Source organism: Hippocampus bargibanti, linkage group LG02 (genome assembly GCF_051943395.1).
Source record: "Hippocampus bargibanti isolate YZ-2025 linkage group LG02, ASM5194339v1, whole genome shotgun sequence".
Classification (NCBI taxonomy): domain Eukaryota; kingdom Metazoa; phylum Chordata; class Actinopteri; order Syngnathiformes; family Syngnathidae; genus Hippocampus; species Hippocampus bargibanti.
This window is the reverse complement of record NC_142735.1, coordinates 2,935,001-2,955,697: the sequence shown is the minus strand read 5'-3', so window position 1 is coordinate 2,955,697 and position 20,697 is coordinate 2,935,001. Positions and strand designations below refer to the sequence as shown.

Sequence of the window (20,697 nt, the reverse complement as noted above, 5' to 3'; positions counted from 1 at the left end):
ATATTGCTACGTTTGCTATTAGCGTTGGACTGCGATTTTTATATGGCTCACTGTGTACTATATATCCCACTGTTCCATTTGAGGTTGGCATTGAGTTCGTCGATTTCAGGGCCAAGAAGCGAGTTCATTACAGTAATCCTTCGTTTTTCGCGGTTAATGGGGACCAGGACCACCCGCGATAGACAAAAAGAGCAGCTTTGTTACTTTCTTTCCGAGACATGACACTTCCCCCGGCCACACACACTCTCACGCGTGCCGGTAACGAACCACGTGGGCTTGCTGCTTATGATTAGACAATTAAGGGGACAACTAAACATGCTTTTTTCATACAATTTATCTCTCACACACACACTAAATAGCAAAAAAAAAAACCACTGATCTCGGCAATAGTGTTGTGTCGTTCATGAAGGAGCCGGTTCTTAGAGCCGGATTTCTGAAGTGAACAAAGAGAGCCAGTTCCTAACAAGGAGCCGGAAATGGGAGCCTACTTTTTTGTCCTCTATTCCCCGCCCCCAGTCTTCAGTTAAAACCGCACGTGATTGGTCAAGATCCGTAGTAGAGGAGGGAGGGGAGAATTACAGACACACCCAGCAGTGAGAAGGGGGATGGGTAGAGAGCTGGACAAATGTTATCACATTATGCTGTTATTATTATTCATACATATATTTTTTACTAGTTGGTATGATAGCATTATTAATATGAAAAGCAAATTAGTGACAGCTGACCATCAGACCAGAGTAACCACAGGGAAAGTGAAAGTTAGTGGATGCTCTCTGTGCACATATAAATACAATATTTATTATATATTTTTTTACATGAGTAATTCGTTTTTCACCTAATTTTATATGATTTTTGATAGTTAATTTAAGCTACAAAAAATAATGAGGAGCCATTTGGAAGCCATATGAGCCGGATCTTTTTAGTGAGCCGAGCCAAAAGAACCGGGTCTCTGAAAAGAGCCGGAATTCCCCATCACGAGTGACTGATAAGTGTAACCCACGGCATAACACGGAAGGGGGGTCTGGGCGGGGCTGTAAATCATGAAATATTGTGCTGTCATTGGGTGACGTCAGCGCTGGGAACCAATCAAGCTACAGTCATGTGCAAAACCTGAGTTATTTGATAGTTTTTTTTTTCTGGAAACAAATCACAATGAATCAAAACTGATGCGTGAAAACCGCGATAATCAAACCATGTAGGTAGCAAAGGATTACTGTAGAAAAAAAACCTGTTTGATGTTTTCAAATATTCACACCATGATACCTGACAAATACATTCGTGGCATAAGTTGTTTAATTCAGCAGTTAAGTTTCCATTCAAATTCACAGAAAAAAAATATACACAAGTTTGTGGTCTTCAACATTGACAAAATCTGCCTTTTTTTTTTTGGATCCGCAAAACAAAATGGAGTCCAAGGCAAAGATGTCCCGTGTTATTGTTCATTAATAGTGCCATAAAACCTGACACAGATTCTAATATAGAAATGTACTTCAGCACATTTAATAACGCAATAAATCGTTATTTGGGGATTTTAACAATTGAACATAGATTTAATAATAGCAAATGGTTATATAATTATTTGTTTGGGTAACTTAGAATTTCATGTAATGGGCATTTAATGAGGCTGAACATCTTTTGACAGTCTACCATACTCCGATTAAAACCGAAGCATGAAGACTGGATTATTAAAAATTTTGGGATTGCAAATAAAAATTACATTCTGCAAATTATTGGTATTATTTTCATCTCCTATTAAGAAATTTAAGCTGTGTTACATTTGGCTGAGTAATCCTAACAAAACAATACGGTCACGTGAGAGTAAACCAGGCAACTGATGGTTGGTGGAAAAATGTATTGCGCGACGTGCCTACAGGAACATTTTAAGAATCTTTTAAGAGCAAACCATTGACAGAGAGACTAGTCGTGTTTTGATTTTTTTTTTTTTTTTGTCAGCGCTGGAAATGTAAAATTCACATCAACAGCATGATTTCAAACCAATATGTACAACTACCAGCGACACCCCTAATTCCAGGCAGTGACGTAGCCAAATATGATACTAATCCAAAAGTTGAGTTATGTGTTTTTTAATGTAACCCTTTTTTTCCCCCCCATACTTTCGTAATTGATGAAACAATTGCACATGGACTTTATGCCATAGTTAACAAACACGGCAGTGAATGGCTGAACTGACAAAGCAACTCCTTTGTTCAATGAATAAAATTGTCCGGAGATGGGAGCCCAGCTCTGTTTCCATTTAAATCAAGAGTTGCCTTGGTCGACGATTACAATGGCTAATAAACCTCCAATCTTATTAATGATTTACAATTCAAAAATAATACCACTGATACAAAGGATGACTCAAAATTATCTATACAAGCATATTTACAGCTAATACTTTAAACTGGAGTAACTGGTACCAAGACGCCTTATGGTATATAAGGCATTGATTAGGAGCTAATTAAACTGGTGCAGTTTGAGCTGCTCGAACTGCCTGCAGGTGCACAGCTTTTATAACCAGAGTGAGTGGCGGTCTCTGTCTCTCGTACTCTCAACCCCCTTCCCGACCTCTGACAAAACACACCTTGAAAACAGAATGGTCACTATGGGCTTGATTCAAACAGCATGCATGGTGTGTTGACTCACTTTGGAAAAGGTGGAAATTTATTAGTATTCGTCAAGTCTATCAATTGACGATTGAAGTTTCCCCAGGCGTAGCTTTACAACCGTCTTCATTGAATAAGATATGATTTGTTGTCGCTCATTATTTGTCTATGACTGGAAGTAAAGCCGACACGTTCAAACTCGGTATATCGTGAAACCAGAATACCACAGCAACCGTAAACTTCCGGCAGTGCCAGCGTGAAGCAAACCAAATCCAATTGGTGATGACGTCGATATAGAACTTGGAAATGGTACAGATGATCGAGATTTCAACTCTCCAAGTTGTGAATGAAGTTGGGTTATTAGATCCCTTATGTGTGGGACAAAGAGGGACTGCTATGAACTACACGACGCTCTCTCGATTGGTAGACACCAGAACTACGCTGCGGCAGATGGGGCAGGTGGAGTTTTCGGACAGCCAGCGATCGATGCAGTGCATGTGATACTCGTGAGAGCAAGGAAGCTTCCGGAGCTTGTTTCCTTCCGCGTACTCTGTTATACAGACACTGCAAGTCTTCAAGGCGTCACTTTCGCCAAAGTTGCGCATGGCGAGGTTGTCGATCTGTTCTTTGGTCAGCCCTTGGGGTTGGTCCTCATCTTCGTCGTTTAATAGGAAGAAATGAGCCAGTCGCAGAAGGGGTAACGAGCTCGGCTCCTCAAGGCTGATAGACGGTCTGGGCCGAGCCCTGCCGCCGGGGGTCGGTGCAGGGGCGGCATGTCCTTCATCCGTATCCGTCTCACCGGTCCTCGCCCTGACGCCGGAAGCCACGGTTGGTTCTTCCACAACAGGAGCGGCAGGAGCGCCGGTATCCGGGGTCTCGGCGGTTTCAGGCAAATCTGCAGATGCGTTGGCTCCGCGGTTGGAATCGGAAGAGTCCGAGTCGGAATCCATGAGGTAGCCGAGCTCACCGAAGCCCGTCATGATCTGGCGAATCATCGACTGGAGAGCCATTGAGGTGGCCTCTCCCAAACCCGCATCCGAGATTCTGCGGATGGGGATACGAATTGTACTGACATAGGTCCGCACGCCGGCACGCTCCGACCGTGAGAAAGTCCTACGAAATCCACCGCGCTCACTTTCATAAAGAAATGTGTTGTTTGAGTTTTGCGAGCGCGAACGGGTGCGACTCGCGATGCTGTCCCTTTGGCGATACTCGCCTGGACGAACGCGGCGCACCTGGAGATCAAGCATGATAGTCGGGGGCCGTCGTCCAGCCGCACCCCCTTCAACTCCGCTTTCTCCTTCTTGGGAGGCAACGCTTTGGGTCTCAGGACTTTGTTCAGTTTCAACTCTGGCCTCTTGAATATCAGTCTCAGCAGCACTTTGTCTGGAAACAACATGCTGTCGAGTCCGAGAACTACCCTCAACTTGAGGGGCGGGCGGTGTGCTAGGATTGCTGCTGGGGCTTTGAGATGTTTGAGCAAAGCGGCGATTGGGGACCCCTTCCAGACGATCGGAACGAAGAGGGGAGCGACTCCTGGATGTACGAGCCCCGGTTCGCCACGATTCTGAACTGCGGCTGCGAGCCCTCCTGCGTACTCTACGTAGACGCAAAGAAACCATGGGTTGATCTGGCACGACAACTGGCGAGATGGGAGGTTCTTCGTGCGTCTCACTCGAAACAACCATCTCCTGCTCAGGCTGAGGCTCAGGTTCCGGCTCAACAACGACAGCCATCTCTTCAACACTCGGTTCTTCTACCACTGCCGTCTCCATGAGAACGGGTGGTTCAGCAGTTCCCTCCGCTGCTTGAGACCCTGGAGGCTCTTGCTCTCCTTCGGCAGCCGCCTGCTGCTCTGCTAAAGTGCGATTGACGCTGATTTCCAGGCTGAATCGAAAGTCTCCGCTGTTCGGGTTGGTCTGACTTACAGCCCTCCACGACTGGTTTCCCCGATGGCCAGTTCTGGTTGTGTTGCCCGTGCGCCTCACAGTGTTCAGCCATTCCAGGAGACTATCTCCATTCGCGGGATCTTCAGAGGGTTCAGGTTGCTCTAAAGATATGCCAAAGCACTTCAGGTTCACCACTGATATACCAATTTTAAATACAAAGCATAGGATATTTCAAACTTACCGCCGGGCTCATCTACGTTTTCGGTGCTGGGCGCATTACTCTGCGGCTCTGCGCCATTTTTGATATTCTGGAGTCTACTTAACAGCTCATCCTCCGTTGCCTCTCCTGAAAAAAATATTACAGTAAAAACATAACAATAGTACTTTATCAATAAGAAAACTGGGTGCCGTGTCTCCTCACCCCACTAATTTATTCGTTCAATGTCATTTCGTATCAAGTTTGTCTTAAAAACTCCGAGCTTAATGGACAACCAACGCCTCCGGACAAGTTGTGTCCATGACTATTCAGCAAGTCTCGTTTTCGAGTTGATGACGATGCCTGACGTGACATCACGTCTGGAATGCTCCTGACCGAGAAAGCTACACACAATGCATTTTGGGTACTTTGTTTGGTCTGAAAACTTCTGATCTGTGTTGATGGCAAAATTAGAAGGGAACACATAAATAATGTGATGGTGATATTGTTGCGTGTTGCACCAAAACTACTATTTGATACTAGTTGACACAAATTCCCAGCAGACAAATCAGCCCATTTCCAACGGAGCTTGGGCGCCATCTTGTGCATTTTCTGGGATGCTACATTGGAGTCCTGGCGCCTCGAATTGATACGGGAGGACTTCTTTAATCGATTGCAAACATTTATGCTTTCCTCTTCAGAACTATTTGAATCATATTCATAACTGGATGAGTAACAAAGCATCTTCTCCGAATCTGAAGCCATTGTTTTGATTCTAGAGCAAGGCAAGACGTCCTGGCCATGACGAGAGTCAACCTCTCCTTTTTTGGGGGCTATCTGTCACTTGAACCACCTTTAAATCCAACCACAGACACCTAAAACGGCATACTGCTTATTAGATACACAAAATGTGAACAAATTTGCCCAAGGCCTACTTTTGGATTAATCATCGGAATTGGAATCCTATATTGAGCTGACGGAATGTCCTGTAAAATTAAATATCCATAAAACGGAAAATGGTTTACCTGGGGTACCCAAAAGATTGTTATCCCTCATGAGACGATAGTCCTCATCACTGAGATTGTTGACAAACTGGTAGAAGGCCTCTTCTCTATCAAGACGATCTAGCTGCCTCCTGCGCTGCGACTCTGGCTGGTCACTGCCGCTTTGCTCTGAACTGTCAGGCCCTTCCATTGAGTTAGAAGGGGAAGAGGTCCGGGAAGATTCTCCAGTCTCCGGCAAGATTTAGAAGCTGGATGAAACACATATGTACATCAGAATAAGAATCAGTATACCTTTATTCGTCCCACAATGGGGAAATTTGCAGTCCACAGCAGCAATTGAAAAGGGATGGAGTTGGGGTGGGGGTAAAAGGATAGAAAACAAGATATTCTAAGACATAACAATGGTATATGAGACATGCTTCAATCATTTGAAGACAACTTGAAGAATTTAGGCCTTTCAGTTCAATTTGAATTAAAAGTACAACATCACAATAGTCTCAATGTTCTATTTTGTGGGAACTTACCGTGAGAACCATTTGGTAAAATACTTGTTATTTATTTTTTATTTGTTTACTCTCATAATTGTCATCAAATAGTGAGTATAGTTTTTGCTTTTTTTGAATATTGCTGTGCCGATTTTGTGTTCGGGAGCCTTTTACTGAGCGAGTTCCTTGTTTTGTAGCCACAAAGGAACATTAGTCTTCTTGTGCCGGTCCCAAGCCCGGATAAATACAGAGGGTTGTGTCAGGAAGGGCATTCGACGTAAAAGCTTGGCCAAAACAAACATGCGGATCAAACCTCTAAAGATGGAGGACACTGATTTGCCGTGGCGACCCCTTGAAGGGAAAAGCCAAAAGGAAAAGAAGACGAAGACTCTCATAACCTTAGGCATGCATCACGTGTAAACATTTTATGTCCTGAAAGATTTACATTTAACTGTTAATGTCTTGCTTGTCTTCAATAGAGACTTTTGAAGAATCTGATGGAAAAGCTCCAATCATTCAAGATGTTGAATAACTTGCAAAACACTGTATTACTCCGCCTGACTCGACGTGTTTTTCAGACGTGTTATAGTAAAAACAGTTGAATAATTAGTTATTTTTCGTGACATGACAATCCATTTCGAAAATCGCCGTTAATACACGGATTAGATATTACCTAAAATCAGAAGTCAGGTTATCATTTCAATTCGCTAAAATTGTAGCACTATAATCTGTAGTCCAGCGAAACTATGGAGTTGTTCGAAGGAAAATTAGATATAAAACTGATAAGGAGAAGTCTAATTTAAAGGAAATCATTTTTTAAAAATTGAGAAATAAAGGCAAGACAAAATGGCTTCTACTTTGCGTTATTGCTATCAGTGCACGGACACTAGACTTAATGTAAAAAGGGTGGCTGAAACCACTTGACGTACAATTACAGTTAAAGAGTTCAAATCCAAAGCGTTTTATTGGTTTATTCGTCGGATACGAAGAGACAAATTGCTACATGGGTGATGTCTACAATGCTAACTAACGGAGTGGCCGCTCAGAACGTAATATTCAAACGGGCCTTTCGCTTATCGTTACGATAGCGTCGTTAGTACCGCAAATTTGTCGAGAACACCTACCTGGGAAGGTCAATCAGAATTGTAAATCAGATGACAACGCGAGAACAAATGTTTAACAACGCGATGGGATTGTTCCAAGTCGCTAAAGTGTAGCGTCATCGACAGCCATTAGCCAATGTTGAGCTAACTAAGCGGACGGCAGGTAGCAATGACGTTCTAAATCAGGACTAGGCAAGCACATATAGTCCCGAATTGATTCGCTCAAAATAAGAGTGCCAGGAAACATAAACAGTCTCTCAAAGGGTCGCTATTATGTTACCTGCTCGGTGACGAGAGTAATGGTTGGATATTAAGTCCCAGATGTTCTTCCGATAACCTTAAAACAACGATTGACTGTAACGTGAAAGGTAGTTTCAGGAGTCCATTTTGTTTCTCTTGTGAAAGCTATCACGTTCTTCCGTAATGGGAAAATTTCATTCCCTGAATGTAGACTTGCAGGAGCAAGTCTTGACGTTAAACAGCTGTTTTCGAACGTCGACGCCACGGTTATCGCGTGAACCAATCGGAGGATGTACTGCCTAGAAGATAAAGTTCAGGAAATAAATTTTAAATATGTGTTTGTTTTGAATGGAATCACTCAGTTTGGTCACAGCGTCACATCGTGGCTATACTGCACACGCCAAGTAGTACTTGGCAAGTATTTGCCAAGTGGTACTTGGCAAGTTCTACTTGGCTCTTGTATGTAAATAAAATCTTCGATTTTATTTACATGCCTACATAACAACCAACCTGTTCGTCAGTTGCTCGGTTCGTCTATCCGAGTTAGAGTCTATCCTCGGTGGGTCCAATTAAAGATTGGTCACCGAGAGGGACAGGACATAATATATATTTATGAGCAATGAACTGCAGTCGTGTGGGTTGCCTTATCTGTATGCAGAGATGTATTTTTTTAAAGAAAACATTACAAACAGTACACATTTGGTTCAAACGTTGAAGCCTTTCATACACCTTATAACTTGATAACATGATAAGCAGTCCACTGTTGTAACTGCTGTCCCCGGAAGTTTTCTACTCGGTATCCAAGGTCCAATGTGTCATTATTTGGATTGAACATTATTTTGACGAGAATGCGTCACAAACATTATTACTGGTAATCGGGATGTATTCATGTCTATTGGTTAAAGCCCCTTAAAAATAACCTAAAAGGTTATTAGTTAACCCCCCTTACCACCTTTGTATGCACCCCCCCCCCCCCCCCCCCCCGTCTCAGCACGATGGAGGACAGGGCTTTCAGCTGCTCTTCACTTCCTCCCAACATTCGTAACACCGATTCTCTTCCCACCTTCAAATCCGATCTCAAAAACCACTTATTTAAAATCGCATTTTGTGTGTAGGTCTTTCTCTTGTTTCTATTTATGACTGTATTTTATTTATTGTATTCTATTTGTGATTGTATTTTATTTATTATAATATCTATGCTTGTCTGTGACTGTAAAGTGTCGTTGAGAGCTTTAAAAGGCGCTTAAAATGAAATGTATTATTATTATTATTATTATTATTATTATTATTATTATTAAAGGGCAGGAATTGTAAGTACTTTGCAATGGACAAAGTACGATGCATCTGCACTGTGAGTTTGACCAGGTCCCACTATGCATATGAGACATAAAATCTAACCATTCAAACTATACTTATGCGCTGTACAATACATTATTAACAAAAAAAAATATTATTGTACAATTGTGCATAAAAACAGTTATCTTATAAGGTGTGTTAATACGCCACCTTAACGGATCTGCTCAAGCACTGGAAAATTCAGACCAACAGTCAAACAAAACCTGTTAATATGTTTGTTGACTGGGGGAAATATACGCAAACGTGCAGATGTAGTTTTTTTATATGCTCTGAAGGACTAAAAAATACAAATGCACTAACAAAACTCTCACAGAAGGTATCAGATCCCCTATATGACATATTCTATTTTATAATTGGCTTGCTGTCTTAACTGTTATGGGTGACTACAGAACAAACAAATGAATATCACCTGACAATTTTGGAAGCATATATCACACGGTGTGTTTATAATCTCACCACCTCCAATTAAGCGTGCCCAAATGAATTGCAAAGTAGACCACAGTGCCTAGCTCGGAGTTACGGATGAGCAATCACTCCAGCTATGCCTGACCCTGAGTGCTAATTAGTTCTGACATTAAAATAATAATGATTCAATGCTGGACCTAAAGAAATTGAAATACCTTTTGCCAAAGAATCTTACAACATTGTGAAGAGAGATAGGGAAGACTAATTAGGGATGAATGGTGCTTCGGGAAAATTCATCCTCTTATTTCTATCTATCTATCTATCTATCTATCTATCTATCTATCTATCTATCTATCTATCTATCTATCTATCTATCTATCTATCTATCTATCTATCTATCTATCTATCTATCTATCTATCTATCTATCTATCTATCTATCTATCTATCTATCTATCTATCTATCTATCTATCTATCTATCTATCTACCTACCAGTGACGTGCAGTCACTAGAGGCAGGGGAGGCAGTGCCTCACCTGTCATTATGTAAAGAAAAAAAAATACATTAAATGATTGTATTTAGTAATGTGTGCTTTACAGATAATTTCCATTTAAAGTTACCATTTTGGATGTTTATTTTTTTGAAAATCGCGGAATTTCCGTTCAAATACTGAGAAGAGACATGCGGTGAGGCAGCTGCCCTCTGAGCCTCACCATGGATTGCGCAAGTTATGCCGTGGGATGGTATTGCTGTCTCTCTGTATGTCGGTATGTTTATTAAAATGTTCAACCACAGCTAAATTTACATAGCTTCGCTGGTGTATATAATGTACAGTGCTGTTTTTTTTCATCAACAACAGTATGTGTGTAACGTGTTTGTTTCTTGTGCTGAGCTATTGAGTGATCATAAAACGCCAGCGAAGAGGCATTCGGTGAGGCACGCAGTTTTCCTGCCTCATGCTAGGGGTCGCTGGTGATTAACTGTTGCCAAGCAAATGGTGAATAAGCTGCTCTGTAGGGTCATGTTTGTAAATCTGACTGATGATGTCAGTGCCTCACCAGCAGTGACGTGCAGTCAGTGGAGGCAGGTGAGGCAGTGCCTCACATTTCATCATGGAAAGCTGTCGTGGAAATATCAAATGAAAAAATAAATTAAACAGTTAGATGTATTTAGTGATTTAACTTCACCTTTTTAGGATTTTTTTCAAAATCGCTGAATTTTCACATTTACCATTCAAATACGAAGTAGAGACGAGTGGCGACGTCATCGATGACGTCAGTGCCTCACCAGCCATGAACCTCACCGCACGTCACTGCTACCTATCTATCTATCTATCTATCTATCTATCTATCTATCTATCTATCTATCTATCTATCTATCTATCTATCTATCTATCTATCTATCTATCTATCTATCTATCTATCTATCTATCTATCTATCTATCTATCTATCTATCTATCTATCTATCCGCCTCCCCCCCCATCCCACACTCATCCCCCCATCAGAAAGTAATTTGTTGACTTGGACACCAGTGAAATAACACAAGCCTATTCTCTTCAGAAAGCAGCATTCAAAATCTTATTTTAATTTGTATATTTACTCCATAAACATTATTACAAAACTCAGCAAGTTACCAATATTACATTATCACCATACAAGGCTTGATCACAAATATTTAAAACCTTTGCAACAGTTACAACAAAACAAAAAAAAAAAAAAACAAAAAAAAAAAAAAAAAGAATACTCAAATAATGTCCATGAAATTCTATAAAACAGCAAATTGTTCACAAATTATATCGATATATTTTTTTCTTTCCAACGTTTTCTTTTTCCCCCCTTTGCTTATTTGTGTTTTACACAGTAACACAACACTCACACAACAAGATCATGGTCTTATTACAAAAAAAGAACTCCCAACAAAATGTAAATATTTCTAGTTTTTTTTTTTTTTTTTGTCGATACTTTCATATTTTGGTTTTTAAAACCAGAAACTTATCATTGTATATCCTTTTCGACTGCCCATTGAGGCGCATAAAAGGTTACTCACACACACAAATACTTCACAGCACTTTCTAAGAAAAATATACACTTACAAAATATGTTACAAATTGGCACACAAAAAATATACAAGATTTTGTTGTGTCAAGAGTTCTTTAAGATTCCTTCTGGATACAACTCTAGACAGTATATATAAAGCTTGGCAATATTTGAACGAAAAGAGCAAAAGTAATTCCAATCAATGTCAACGAATCATGAAGTGAATACATCAAACATAACGTCATAATATACATTCATAAAGAGGATTAGGAACCTAATCGAGTTTGCATTTCTTTTTTTTTTTTTTTGTTAACTCTGGGAAAAACAAAAGCAAACGAAACAAAATAAAATCTTTCTTAGCACCATTAAAATGAGGCAGCTCAACAGTGGCACATTTCATAAAGAAAAAGAAAAAAAAAAGAACTTAAATGATAAGTACATTCAATTTGACAATAGGCAGAAATGAGAGAAGGCAGTCGAAATGGGTTTGCAACCCATGTGGAGCTTCCCATCAGCAGCTCATCTTGGTCCTAACCCTGATATTCTGGAGGAGAGAAACGCAGGATCATGGCAGAGAGGGAAAACAAAACCAAAAAAAAAAAAAGCAATACTTTGATTTGGATCTTATTACTATCATCCTTTTGCCACCACGCCCTTCAAGCTTCCGCATCTGCGCTCATCACCTTAAAATGAAATTATCTGCCCAAACAATTAACACAAGCCTTTGTCTTGGGTGTAATATGTAAAAGAAGCCACATGTTCATGAAATAAGATATTTTAAATTATTGTTATTATTTTGCAACTATTTGTAAGATTGATTGTATATCCGGGATGCTCCTGGATGTACAGTTACAAATGAGTAGCAGTTGTTTAAAAAAAGGCAAATAGACCATCCTTGTGTATATATATATATATATATATATATATATATATATATATATATATATATATATATATATATACACACACACACACACACACACACACACACATATATATATATATATATATATATATATATATATATATATATACACACACACACACACACACACATATATATATATATATATATATATATATATATATATATATATATATATATATATATACATACACACAATGTATGAATGCTTAGAAATGATATAAAAAATGCGGCTATATATGTATATCTATATGTATCTCTCTCTCTCTCTCTCTCTCTCTCTCTCTCTCTCTCTCTCTCTCTCTCTCTATATATATATATATATATATATATATATGTGTGTGTGTGTGTGTGTGTGTGTGTATATAAGTGTGTGTGTGTGTACATATATATATACATATGTACTGTATAAATATACATACATAGACATATATGTATACATATACATGCATATTTATACATATACATACATGTGTGTGTGTGTGTATGATATTGATTTTCTGCCAATATATGGACCATAAACTGTGATGACAACTGAAGACAACCATTGAAAAAAAAAAACCCATGGCATCCAATGGAAAAAGTAAGCAACAATAATCATGAAGTAGATGTGCAAAAAAATAATACCTACATTTCTAAACAAAACTTCACAAGAATGTGAAGAAAAGGATATTGAAACGAACTCTTTCGATTTTATTCAAAGCAAGCTTTACGCATGGAATTAATCAAAATACACGCTTCCTTTTTCTTTCACCAGATTGCATTTATACTGAAATCTGCTTTCACATTCATATTCAATCGAACTGCAAAGGATGCCACGACCGACGGCCATTTGGAACGCATCCCAATCTCTCTCTTGTTATAAATTACCTTGAAACTTCAGTCCAAAAAAGAGCTATTCAACAAAGCTCAACCCCAAGCTGACAAATAATTTCCTTGCTTTCGCCTCAAACATTCTAACTACATTCTCCTTGGTCCGCAAGAAAGCTTGCTTGAATGCATCTTGCTCTCATCCTGTAGCCTTCAGAGCAAATTTCCTATTTTTTTCTTCCCTCTCTCTTCTTGTTGCTTTTCAGTGTCGGGCGATGTTGAGGTAAATTGAATTTGGCAAACAAAGTGGTGGTGGCTGGGGTGGGGTGGTAACACGACTGTTTCTGATTTGGTTTCGTGAGTGGTGATGTACCACTGCCAGCTGTTGGTGCCTTTCATCAGACAAGGGACATAGAGAGACACAGAGAGAGTCCCAAACAAAGAATTCCTGTTGTGATAAGTCTCTTTGAGAAGAGCCAATATTCCAGTAGATAGAAAATAGGAACAGCCAATATTCACACATATATATATGTATAAGAGATCATTTACACAGCATTGTAACTTTTGGCACATTGATTTTAAGGTATATTTTTTTTTTTTTTTTGTTGTTGTTGTCATTTTTTTGCAAATATTGCATGTCCCTGTACATCAACAATGACAAAAATACTCTGAGGGTGAAGCTTTTATGACTTTTGCAAGGCGTAAAAATGTCAATGTGGAATAACCAGTTTTCTCGACACTCCTGAAGAAAAAAAAAAGAAGTGCTTGATAAAAGGAAAAAAAAAATCATTCCGGCCTTGAGGTGGAAAAAAAGGCATTTGATATGTCATCAATACAAAAGGGTCCCTTGATCTTGTGTTTTTCAAGATGCCTTGTGATTAAATGGGGCTCATTAATTGTAGTTTTTCCTCTTGAAATGGGCCGGGCAGTGTATGAAGGACGGCAACAACAGGACATCCACATTCTGCATACAAAAACAAATGAGGAGGAGGGGGTGCGTAGATGTCACTCAATGCATTTGTGTATATAGCTACATCTTTAAGGGGGGGGGGTATAAATACATACTTGGTGTTTTGCTGAGAAAATACAAAAAAAAAAAAAAAAAGAAAGCTCCTCAAAAAGCTTATGGAACATTTTTCGAGGGTTATTCTCTTTTTTTTCCAGACCAAAACAAGAAAAAGAAAAGAAAAACCTCAAAACGGACTCTAAGAAGAACAAACGAAGCAGAAACAACAAAAGCGAGGAAAATGCAGCCATGGTTGTTTTAAATCTCACTCAAGCTTGACACAATCACTCCAATAGGTAGTTTGCAACGTACAAGAAGTTTTTTTTTTTTCATGCAGAGAGTAATTTCCTTTTCGGGGAGAGGGGGGGGGGGATAAAAGGAAGTGAGAGAAATCAAGGGGGGAACTTAGTTCTCATGCAGCTCTGGCATAGCGTCAGTGTAGGTATGCTTGTGAGGGAGGGCTCAGGTATTGTGGGTGGGGGGAGAAAAAGTGGGGGTGCAACAGCAGCTGATAACAAAATATTACCTCAGTTTCTCAAAAGAGGTCATCAGTGCTATGTCCTTATTTGGGTCTCTCTCAGCTCGCTTGCCCTTCAGTGTGTCAATGCGAGGAAACTTTGCACTGGTCTTGTGACGGTATAGCTTTTTGTGCGCAGGTCCCGGGTTAATAAAGTTGGGTTTGTCAAACATGTCACACCCAAGAGCGAGTTGAGGGAATAAGGGATGGGTAGGGTTGAATTTGGCCTGGTTTTTCCCTCCTTTCCCCCCTGCCTTCCTGCCTCTACCCGCCCCTGTTAGTATGGCACCTTTTCTCTTCAGATCGGACTCGGTGCCTGCCAAGATTTTAAGGGTCTTTAGGTTGAGGCTGTTGGCCTCGCAGGGCACATCGGACTCAGACATCGGATTCCACAGTGGTTCGATGGAGGCCATCATGAATTTCTGGACCTCAGCCATACCGGAGACAATGTTGGACAGGATATTAGAGGGTTCCTCAAACTCTCTCTGGTCGTCTCCGACGAGACTGTTGCTTTCCGACCAGCCTGGGCCAGACCAGTCCCCGCTGCTTGTGCTGTCCGTCAGGCCTGCGCGGTAACCGTCTGCCTGGTTCTTGGCTGCCTTACCCTCTAACATGGCCTTAATCTTTTTGGTTGAACGGGAATTCTGTTTTGGGGTCTTTGCCTTCTCTGACTTGGGTGTTCTGGGAGCCCGTATTTTCTTCGGGCTCTGTCCTGCAGTTGCCTGTTTGTAATTGCCTTTCCTCTTTGACTTAATGCTTTTGGCCACTGCCATTTCGTCAGTCTGTTCATTAAAGTCAGTAGCCTCCAGTTCCCCCTTTTTATCCAAGCATAATACATCCTGGTTATTAAAATTGTGTAGTGGGAACTGACCGTCTTCCACTGAGTAGGTGTTTCCCATGTGCTCCGGTTGCTGCATTAAGTCACAGTTCCACTTGAGGTCCCTGTTGCGCTCTGTAGACATATCATTCACATCCTGATATTTTCCAACGTTAGCAGGTGCCTTCATGTCACGTCCCGCAACCTGTGGGGAGAGGTTGGGCGTCTCGGGCGGGGAAAGCTCCGACAATGACGAGTGTCTAAATTTGTCAGGGGTGAAGTTAGAGATGTCCAGCAAGTCCGAGGACTCCCTGAGCGGCGTGAGGGCATCCATACTCTGCTGAATCACCATTTTAGGACTACAGTGAGCTAAGAAATTGTCTCGTCCCTCCTCTTCACCCTCCCGCTCGCAAGATTTGAGGCTTAGTGAACTGTAATTGCTTGAGGAGGCTGATAAGGAACCCACTGAGTCGTAGCTGATGAGTCTTCCGTTGTCAGTGCAAAGAGACCCTCTCTGGTATTGTACCTGGCCCTCGACACCGGTTGACTGGCACACCTGCAAATCTGTCCCGGGCTGTAGTCCGGGCTCCGTCAAGTAGTTCTTCTCGTAAAGTATTTGGTCACCCTCAGGACTGACTTGGTTGTAGTTAGAAATGGGAAGTTTTTCACTTACGGGTACAGCGGGTGGAAAGCTGTTGGGTAAAACTGGGGTCTCGGGGGTGTCAGGTCCAAAGTTCCGGTTGTTATTCGGGCAGAGCTGTGGATGCCACATTTGGGGGAAACTGGGACAATTCGGGGGAGATTGTTGGAGCTCGGATTCTGAAGGAGGGGAGAGAACACAGCTTTGAGCAAGTTGAAGGGAGCAAAATTGCTTCTCCTCTCTGGAAAGGCCCACGGGATACTGTTGCCTGAGAGGCTGTTGTGGGAAATAGGAGATAGACGTCCCTCCAGAGGTGTCTGTAGCATCTAGCAAGGTTTGCAGGTAGCCCCCTGGGATGACAGGAACCCCAGTTTCCACCTCCTCTGTGGGTGATGCTTTGCTCGGAGGACAGGAGGATGAAACAAACGGGAATTTCACCGTATCTGTGTCGACTGTGACAGTATTGTCAGAGAAATTTGCTTTGGCTATGGTTGAGCTCACGCTTCCGTCTTTTCCACCAGTAGCAAGGTCCTCGGTGTTTGCTGCAGTGGCATCTGTTCCACGTGTCATGCTCTTCCCATCTTCCCCTTCTGCTTCCTTCATTTTAAGGCTTCTCAGCCTCGCTTCACTTTTAAATTTTCTTATCTTTCCTATTTTATTTCTTCCCAATCTCCTCCCCTCTCTCTCCTCCCTCTCCTGCGAGCGACTCTTGATTGTAATTGTGTCCGAGATGGAGTTGAAGTCCAATGCGACTGAGATGTTCGAAGCTGCTGTTATCTCCGCCGCCGTGAGGGTGCCCTCCCCTTTCGTGACACCTGCATGGGCCTGATCAGAGGGCAGAGAACCATGCACGGCGACTGATTGCTCCACAGCGTGGATCCTCTGAAACTTTAATCTGTTTGCAATCTTGTATTTTCTTTTAGGATGACCAGAATTAAACGGGCGGTGGTGGCGTCCGTTAAGATGAAAACCACGTTGTTGTCTATCTCTGGCAACCAGTTTAAGCTGCTCCTGTCTGTCTCTTTGCTTTGCCTGCCAGTAATCCTTCAGTGGAGCCATTGTCTCATATTTGCTTATTGTCTTGGGGTTTAAGCTCACAATAGCATCCGCAGGGTTTACTTTGCCCACTTTCACCGACATGAGTCTTTCTCCTTTAAACCGGTTGATGATGATGTACTTGATGACCACAGGTGGCTCCTTACGACATGATTTCCGCCGTTTTTTGGGACACCAGTCTACATCTTCCTCTTCTTTCTGACCGGGTGGGGCCTTTTCCTTCTTCTCTGCATTCTTCTCACTCTCAAGCGAGTCAACATCATACAAGTAATCGTCGCTATATCGAACCTTTCTTTTCGAACGCAAACCATAGTTAAGTGGATTTGAGGGACTGAGGAACCTTTTGGAGTGAGCCTTCTTTGATTTGCCCTCCTGCACAGTGTCCGAGGATGATCCAGTACAGGAGCTGTCATCGCTAAATTCCCCCGATTCCTCTGTGGAATTAAAATCAATGACATAGTTCACTTTAGGAATTGACATGGGGGAGCCTTGGGAGTCGTCAAGAGGGCTCTGGCCAGTGCAGTCCCCTGGGTTTTCTTCCTGATCTGGTTGAAGGATGAGCTCATCGGTTTTAGCCTGAAGCTCATCAACACTCCTCCTCAAGATTCCCACTCCTTCTTCTTTCTTGGCACAATTGGCCAGGACACTAGGGAAGAAATTAAACTGTGTCTCCTCCTGGAGCACATTTGTTTTTTCCCTCATGTTGTCCTGAAATGACTCGTAACGAATCTTCAGTGAACAAACATCACTACTTAGGGTAGAGTCATCGTCCTCATCATCAAATAAATTGTCAACATCTTCCTCAGAGAAAAGGTTAACGGACAACTCGTTCTTGGAGCATAGATCCAGTAGCTCCATCTTGCTCTCACTGATAAACGACTCAAAGTATCCCCAGTCCTGGCTGGCATTCGCCAATAGTACCTCCTCTCCGCTGACTTTGTCCAGTAATAGTCCTTCATACAAGTTCTTTGTTGTTGCATCGTCCTGGGGGTCATCACAGTCATTTGTAATTTTATTTTCTTCCACTCTCTTGCCTTCATCAGAGGCTTTCGGCAGGGGAAAATTAAGCAGCTGGTCAGAGAGGAGCTGTTCTCCATACTGACTCACTGCCTCCCCCGCATGGCTCAGGCACTGGATGCTGATGTTGTTGATGTCTGCGAAATCCTCACGGTTCACGTCCCCTATCCGTACACTTAGTCCAGTTTCTGAATTAGGGCTCGTGCTAGGCTCATGTGGTGGGTTCTGTTCAGTGTTGGCATCGCAGGTCTCAATAAAGCAACCGAGGCAGGTGCGGCTCGGCTGTAGGAGACACTCCTCTGTCAGAGTAGATACGTTGTCAGGCTCCATCATGCTCAGTGCCAGGGAGGGGGCAGCAGGCAACCGAATGCTCTTCTGGGTATCTCTCATTGGGCCCCAGGAGCTTACAGGTGGGTTGTGAAGTGATACGGCACTCGGGGTGTGTTGAAAGTGAGGAACTAAGGTTGGAACCTCATGGGAGGGCGGGCATGGAACTGTCGTCAGACCAAGGGAAAGGTCAGTTCCAAGTGGGAGGGGGAAGGAGAGCGTCGGTGACGAGAGGGTGGGTCTCTGCTGCGCTGGGCAGAGCCCTTGCGATGACTCCACTGCAGGAGGAGTTGGGGGCGGGAGAGCAGCATCAACAAGTCTGTTTAGACTCAGGTCAGCAATCGGCTCACATACCTCTGCTGGAAAACAGAAAAGAAAGTTTAGTCCTGTGAGCGGTTACGGCAAAGTAAAAAAACACAGCATTTCATGTTTTTGTTCCGTGGCCTTGAAATGTTGTTATCAACTGACTACCTGTATGGGGAATTTTACCCAGCAATGACTGCACTGATTCACAGTGTGACTACGTAGGTAGGATTCTAGATAATAACAATTGTAATGAGTCATTACAGTTCCATAATCACTTGCGTGTTCAGCGGTAAAAAGTGTGAAAGGGTAAAAGAACAACTCTAAACTGAAAAAAAATGTACAGTACAGTGCAACTATGATTCACCATACAGGTCAACTTATACGTTTTCCCCGTATTTTATACGTTTTATCATCATTTTGAATTGTGTACGCCGTATAACAACTTTTATACGATAAAAAAATGCGGTTATTTAGTCTTTGTCAATGAAGCATGAGATGCGTATGCGCGTCACATTGTTTTCGTTTGATTTTGTATTTCCGTTTCCGTATTTGTAGTCCGGCGTTTGTGTTGCAATCGAGGTATCAACTCATTATAACGTAGAAGTAAGCATGGGAGAATCGCCAAGTAAGAAGAGAAAAACTCTAGGATCGGGTCGCCACCAAAAACAATGGGAGAGTCTCCAAGGTGAATACGCTGGATGGATAAGATCAGTGACGTGCGGTGAGGTTCATGGCTGGTGAGGCACTGACGTCATCACAGTCAGATTTACAAACATATGAACTCCACAGAGTAGCTTATTCATCATTTGATTGGCAACGGTTAACATGTTTTGTTTAAAATGTCATGTCAGCATTCTTTATATACTGTATACAAATTATAGCATAGAAAAAAATAATTATAAAAAACGTTATAAATGAAGTCTATGCGCCGCTCCTTCTGAAGAAAGGGATCGATAACTTCTTTGTAGAAGTCTTCCATATCTTTCTTCAGTTTAAAACAGGGGTGTCAAAGTCATTTTTTGCCGCGGGCCACATTGTAGTTATGGTTTCCTCTCGAGGGCCGTTATGAATTTGGGGAACCCATTAGAATGTTTAAATCCCTTTAAATATTACCTATAGAGCACACAGCAAATTAATGAATAACTCGTTTTCAAATCTGAATTCAAGAATAATGACTTTTATTGTGGTTGACATCCAAAAATATGAAATTTTGGCTGTGATTTTAGCAATCATCATGGAATTTAACAAGTTTGATTTGCTTTCGCGGGCCGAAAAAAAATGATGTGGTGGGCCGGATTTGGCCCGCGGGCCTTCACTTTGACACCTGTGGTTTAAAAAGTCTCTCTGTCTCAATGGAGATCACTGCCAGTGAAGAAAGTCGTCCTTGATCAGTACTGTTCTATGTTTTCTGTCTTTTCAGTGCTGAGAATGACCGCTCCACTGATGCTGTAGTAGCTGGAACAGTGAGCACGAGCTGGAGCAACTTTGTCGCCTCACGAATAGTTTCAAAGAGTTACTTCTTGGACAAAAAGCTAAAAGATAGCTTAAAAATAGCAAATACAGTAAAGTCTCGTTATATCGATATCGGATATATCGATAGTCCCGGTTATATCGATAATATTTCTATGCACGCACGGAGAAAATTACATGCAAACAGGGTCGGATATATCGATAGTCCCGGTTATATCGATATTTTTTCGGACTACCTTGAATATCGATATAACGAGACTTTACTGTAGATAGCTCGGTAGCTCGCTACATAACTGAGATTGAATGGAATTTACAAGCAAAAATATATATTTTTGGAAAGTATATAGAACACACAAGGAATTTGTCTCCAGTAGAACACGCAGCACAAGTATCATCATAAAAAATTGCAAAGAGGCACTGTACAGTTATATTTGAGTTACTGTTTAGAGAGTTAATGGTGACGGGGGAAGAAGCTGTTTAAATGACTGC

At 41.7% G+C, this 20,697-nt stretch overlaps 3 protein-coding genes across 4 annotated transcripts in view; 1 reads left to right on the top strand and 2 right to left on the bottom strand.

Annotated features, from left to right (window-relative positions):
* Positions 1 to 20,697, top strand: part of n4bp3 (NEDD4 binding protein 3) — a 108,171-nt gene that overhangs the window by 43,386 nt on the left and 44,088 nt on the right. The gene's annotated exons all lie outside the window — the stretch shown is intronic.
* Positions 1,257 to 7,704, bottom strand: rlim (ring finger protein, LIM domain interacting). 2 transcript variants are annotated; one of them, XM_089020604.1, is made up of 4 exons: positions 7,302 to 7,409; positions 5,714 to 5,940; positions 4,734 to 4,838; positions 1,257 to 4,653 (listed from the first exon to the last, which is right to left on the bottom strand). In XM_089020604.1, the coding sequence occupies exons 2-4, from the start codon at positions 5,880 to 5,882 to the stop codon at positions 3,005 to 3,007; spliced, it is 1,923 nt and encodes a 640-aa protein (XP_088876730.1). In that variant the 5' UTR covers positions 5,883 to 5,940; positions 7,302 to 7,409; the 3' UTR covers positions 1,257 to 3,004. The 2 variants fall into 2 exon arrangements, with proteins under 2 accessions (XP_088876730.1, XP_088876720.1); XM_089020594.1 differs by lacking the exon at positions 7,302 to 7,409 and adding an exon at positions 7,561 to 7,704 and having other exon boundaries at positions 1,258 to 4,653.
* The window catches only part of nexmifb (neurite extension and migration factor b), a 107,420-nt gene continuing 99,321 nt past the window's right edge, over positions 12,599 to 20,697 (bottom strand). The window contains exons 3-4 of the mRNA XM_089020616.1: positions 14,585 to 18,791; positions 12,599 to 14,016 (exon numbers count right to left, since the gene is read on the bottom strand). Of these exons, the coding sequence (XP_088876742.1) occupies positions 13,839 to 14,016; positions 14,585 to 18,791 (4,385 nt within the window). The 3' untranslated portion in view covers positions 12,599 to 13,838. The remainder of the gene's footprint in view (positions 14,017 to 14,584; positions 18,792 to 20,697) is intronic.

Coding starts and splice junctions, on each gene's coding strand:
- rlim (XM_089020594.1), bottom strand. CDS start 5,882: ATGGAAGGGCCTGACAGTTCAGAGCAAAGCGGCAGTGACCAGCCAGAG. Junction 4,839..5,713: donor CAATCTTTTGGGTACCCCAG/GTAAACCATTTT, acceptor TATTTTTTTCAG/GAGAGGCAACGGAGGATGAG. Junction 4,654..4,733: donor AAACGTAGATGAGCCCGGCG/GTAAGTTTGAAA, acceptor GCATATCTTTAG/AGCAACCTGAACCCTCTGAA.